The sequence below is a fragment of the Vollenhovia emeryi genome, unplaced genomic scaffold (assembly GCF_000949405.1).
Source record: "Vollenhovia emeryi isolate VEMERY1.0 unplaced genomic scaffold, V.emery_V1.0 DF939133.1, whole genome shotgun sequence".
NCBI lineage: Eukaryota > Metazoa > Arthropoda > Insecta > Hymenoptera > Formicidae > Vollenhovia > Vollenhovia emeryi.
Window position 1 is genome coordinate 2,433,299 of NW_011967233.1, and position 5,608 is coordinate 2,438,906.

The 5,608-nt window shown below is 37.1% G+C and overlaps 1 protein-coding gene across 1 annotated transcript; it reads right to left on the reverse strand.

Moving 5' to 3' along the window:
- Nucleotides 1–4,647: 4,647 nt before the first annotated feature.
- LOC105567983 lies at nt 4,648–5,395 on the reverse strand. Its single transcript, XM_012023289.1, has 3 exons — nt 5,347–5,395; nt 4,972–5,294; nt 4,648–4,882 (listed from the first exon to the last, which is right to left on the reverse strand). Exons 1-3 carry the CDS (start codon nt 5,393–5,395, stop codon nt 4,754–4,756), a joined length of 501 nt encoding a protein of 166 aa, XP_011878679.1. The 3' UTR covers nt 4,648–4,753.
- Nucleotides 5,396–5,608: the final 213 nt, after the last annotated feature.

Here is a 5,608-nt window from a genome sequence, read left to right on the forward strand (position 1 = left end):
GCCATTAGTTCGATCGGACTGTCGTCAAAAAAGAAAAGGATTGGTGGTCAACTAGAGACGGTAAATCCTAGGGGATATACTGTATGCCATTTATGTCGTAAACGTCAGAAATACGGATTTGTCATAGAGGGGAAATTATCGCGATCGCTTCTCGCGGGAGGATCGCATACGTTCAACGTGACTCAACTGCCCTTTTACCTTGCTGCACAAAGGGCCCGTTGTTCGCCGGGCATATAATCCCTATACATCGCGTCTATCTTGCCCTGTCCTGCCCACTCGGTCCCTGCCAGGCCCACCCCTGCTCGCGCGTAGGACTCACGCGGCCTCCATTATGCGACACAATCGCTAAATTGTCACAATTACCGGCTGCATGGGGCGGGAGAGGATGCCAGCTGCCGCGTCAGCTGACGAATTCCTCGTTTTCTCGTCGGAAAATTCGCGCCGTTGTAATTAATCCCGCCTGCGCGCGGCAGGAAATGGCAATCGCGAAGACACACTGGTGAAAGTTGCTTATAGGAGGCTAATAAGCCTGACAAAATACACAAATTAATTGCACAATAGCGACAAATTGCTTTGTCATATCGGCATGAGTACTGACTTGCGAAAAACAAAGAAATGAACTGAATTCTTTATATTCTCCGCGAAAACTGCTTGCTTTGCTAAAAAAAACTTACAATTAGATATGTTCACACATGACATACCGATGTTTGCAATTTTATAATTAAATTTATAAATTTAAGTATTTTTTAAATTACATTTACAATTAAATTAAAAAGTACATAAAGGTACACAGAAACGACAATAAGTTTTTTAACAAATTTGAGTAGCTTTTTGTTGCCAGTGGTAATTAAACAAGGGAGATTTATTAAAAAATCGACCAAACTGGTAAAATTGATAATCTTTATTTTAGTCACAACGTTTCAACCTCTTTATCGGGTCCTTTTCATTAATTTGTTCAGTCAACATTAGGTATTTTTCTCCTTTGCAATACATACTTATGTACATACTAAAAGTTCCTTCTTTGTAATACGGTTGGTACATTTGAAATTTGTTTTCATATTGTACCTGAAAAGGACCCGATAAAGAGGTCGAAACGTTGTGACTAAAACAAAGATCATCATTTTTGCAAGTTTGGTCGATTTTTTAATAAATTCCCCTTGCTTTAATAGTTTTTTTAATGATAAAGCGAGCTTTACAGTTTTTTTATTTTATTAGGAGAATAATTCATTAACTAGTGGAAATTATCGCATTTTTCATGCAGAACATTTGATCCGAAAAAGCCTAATTCGGTACGAGGAATCGTCAACAAAATGGCTAGGCAAAATTGTCAAGACGTATTGTTCGATCGGTGTGGGATCGATGCCATTGTTTTGGAGAAAAGTATGACGGAAATGCAAAGTACCGACAAACGACGCGCAGAGCGGGGTCTCTCGAAACAATGGCGGTCGGCTCGACCGGTTGTATCGAGCATTCCCATGCACGCTGTCGATGATTTCCGGTGCTCATACCACGACAAGTTGGACCGATTCGATTACTACGTTATTCGTGCGGTAAATGCCCGCGGTCGGCACGCTTGTCATTTCGATCCGCCGTTCGCCAATCTCTACGAATCGCACAAACGAATCCATAACAACGAGAGGAACGTCGCGATATTATCTGTTAATAAATTTCGGTTAAAGAAATTGATGTCGACAGAAGCTAAAGATTTCCAGCTTTTCAAAACGTACCTTTGGATTTGAGATGATAAACGAGAAGAAATATAGGCGATGTGAGCCGTCACCAGATTAAAGGTGATCAAATCATATACAATTTTAGTATAAATAGTAAAAGTAGGAGGTATGAGTGACTGAACAGAAGTTTACCTTTGTTTTAACGAAATGTAATTTAATTTAAGACACGTTCGCCAAAAACTATAACATTACACTGATAATAAAATATCTTAACCCAAACAAATATTACTTTATTTAAGAAAATTATTCATTAGGTAGATCCTAATAGCTTATTAACTTAAATTTATAAAATAATAAACAAATTATTACATGCATTGCTTTAATTTAAGTATTTATTAAATATCAAAGCATAGATAATTTAAAATTAAAATAATTTTATTTTAATTCTATAAAATGTTTACTAAGATGTAATTTTTACAGCGAAGAAAATTAGATTTCTTATTTAATAAAAACAATTAATTCATTTAATAAATAGTAAGTATTCTATAGCTCATGAAATCTTTATTTGAATGTAGAAAATGTAATGATTTAAATTAATTTACTTAATATAATACATAGATTTACTTAAAATTTGTGATATTTTTATTTAAATAGAATAAATATTTTCTTCAGTAAACAAATATTTTAAGTAAATCTATTTATAACATCGGTGATTTTTGTCGACCGTGTCTGGCAATTAAAATTCTTATTGCGAAAAATATTACCCCAGCCAGGATTCGAACCTGGGACCTCCCTACAATCCGTGACGGGCGTCTTAGCCAGCTCGACTAATTGCCAGACACGGTCGACAAAAATTACCGATGTTATTAATTTATAATTACTGCTGGCGACTTTAAGAATATTCTTAATAATAAATCTATTTACTTAGTTTCAAAAAATTTCTTTTGTCAGTGTAACAATGCGACAAATCCCGATCTGCCTCGACATTCTCACCGAAAATTACTTCGCCAGAGACTATTTCGAAACCATCGTCCGTCGGCGTGCGTACGCTCCTTATTACGAACGTAACAAACGAAACGGCGGAGGTAGCACAGTCGGCGCAAATCAAAATATATTCGTGAGAGTGGTCACACAAGGCGGTCACCGCAGGGGTAGCAGTGGCGGTGGTTTGATAGGGGTTACCGAGGGTGTCGTGGAGTGGTATATCCGGACAGTCGAGGCCGGGCTTTACGAGGGTCAAGCATTTTCTAATTAAGCCGGGCCCGGCGCGTAAAACGTTATGGCGCCGCTCGAGTGGTATACTCTTGGCATTTCCAGGGCTATACTTCGCCCCCCTCCTACCCCTCCACGTCTTTGTAGCATCGTGGTGGAGTTAATTCATTCAGGCTCTCTCGGCTCCGATAAACGCGCGATAGCGGTCCGCAGAAATATACGCGCGGCCTTGTACAACATTGAGCTACCGCCTTCTCGATGGCACTTGAGTCCTTATGAAATTAAATCGCCGACCCATAACCCTGTTTACACCAAGATATAATACGTTTTATGCGTTTGCTAAATTATACCTTTAAAATTTCATGGACTTTGCTGAGCCTTGTGACGAATTATCAAAATTAAATGTTAAATTTAAATGAACTTAATGAAAATATGATTATAGTTGTTGCTATACCTAATCGCACACGTCGTTATGAGAAAATTTTAAAGAAACCTCTCAAATAAAAAAAAATACAAATTCGTACTGTACATTTGTTACTATTAATCGTATGAAATAAATAATATGTTAATATTAATTCCTTAAAATGAAGCTGGTCTGTCGGTCGAAGCGTGCTGTGCAGGCGGGCAATAACAGTTTTATGAAGCTCTCGTAACGGCAATTAGAATCCCCTGCTACGTTTAAGATTAATTATACATTCAACACGAATGTTGGCGTATCGCTCAAATTTCGGCATTATTTAGCTAATCCGTTAAACGGTCTGTAAAAACTTTTTCTCGTATTTAACCGACTGAAAAACCAATGGCGTAATTTATTATCTATACCGAACTATCGCACACACCTATTGTATCGAACGAGTCGGCGGGATAACTTGGGTGGGACACAGCCCATGCACGTGTAATCGAATTACATGTGATAGGCGCGAGTATATCAGCGCGAATGGCTACGTCGGTTGAAATGATAATGAGCGATGGAAATGTGATGATACCCAAACAGCGTGTTTTAGAGGTGACAATATTCAGCACGGAGAGTGGAAAACCGTCCGTGGATACGAGTATCCGCGAATCCGCGTTAATTAGCGAGATTACAGGGAACTGTGCGCGAAACCACGAAGTTCTGAAAAATTCAGGCAATCGATGAGCATCGATTCGTTTCGTCCTGGATACCTTCGTCATAGTTTTGACTGACAAAATTATTTTTTCTTAAAAGAGGTAAGAGAAGGCGCCAAGTACACGCGCCGTAAAAAAAGATTTGATAACACTTAGGGCTAATATGTAATTATCAGTAAAATCAAACTATAAAAAAGATTTGATATAAAAACTTAGCACCAGATTATAATTGTTAGTAAAATCAAATATAATTGTTTTACTTTCCTAAAAGTACATGATATTCCGTATCCATAAAACGTGCTCGGAATATAATGTGTTCTGCTAAATAATATTTTAAATAAAATTTGATTCAACAAAAGTAGGTTGAATTATAATTTAATTCTTTAATTCAATTATCGTAGATAAATTGCAGGTGCCGAATTATTCAGATTACTATTAAAAGATTAATTTGTTATCTATTCAGACAGAATCGCATTGCGTTGCAAATCATTCCATGGTAGCTATTGCTATGTTGTCCGGAAATAATGCAAGAAGATTAAATTCGTTGCGACCGCGGATTAATTATGAAATTTATCTTACTCTCATGTCATAAACGTTTTTTGACTCGATTCGAAGGCAGTAGATGCCCTTTCTGCGAGAATATCAGATTCAATTATTAAGTCGTGTCATAAGTAGAATAAAAAATAGAGAGAAAATTATTCTTACGCACTCATGTCTATACGCGGTCCGAAGTAAATGTAATCATTCTCTTCGCAGTGTCGTTATCAAATAGAGCCAAAACACAATCCGTGGATTTGGTAGCCATTATACTTCGTTTCGTTTCTCACGGAATCGGAATACCATAGCGCCGCTTTAATGTGGCTACATTCTGGTGCAAAAGAACGCATGTGAAGTTACGTGATAAATTTAGCAATAAGTATCCTACTTTACATTCTATCGTCCGTATTCGCGTACATAAGCACTAAATATGCCTATTTCAATTCCGATCTGGTGTACGCGATTCTTTTATAATAAGTACACGCACATGCACGTACACAAATTTGATTACTAAGTTTTCAGTATGAAAACATCTAGGCATCGTTATTGTAAAATTAAAACAAATTGTATTACGACGTGGGGTGAGTTGTGACGAGCAGCAGTCAGGCTGGGGTGCCGATCCAATATTTGCGAAAACATTAAGACTGGCCACATTTAACACAGTGGCGTAACCACCGCGATTCGTGTAAAAAGCGTCCGCGAATTTTGCGATTTTTGAATTAAATCGACAGTCCTTATACACTTCCAAGACTCCCGCAGGATCCAAACCTGTATTCATTAATATGTGCAATATAATGGAATAATACTATGCTAAACTAACTTCCATATACGCTTATTAATAAATGAGCCTTTCCGATAATAACCCCCATATGTCATATTACATTTACATTGTTAAGTAGGAAATTATAATATCGATATTATGTAACTATTACTTGGTGTTCACTGGAATAGGGATTATGGGTCGATCGCTCGCAGAAGCACTTTGAGGGTTAATATTATTTTATAGATAAAGTAGATCTTAATAAGAAACGAAATGAACATAATAAATGTCACAAGGATTCAAATGTGCTATTAAGCATATG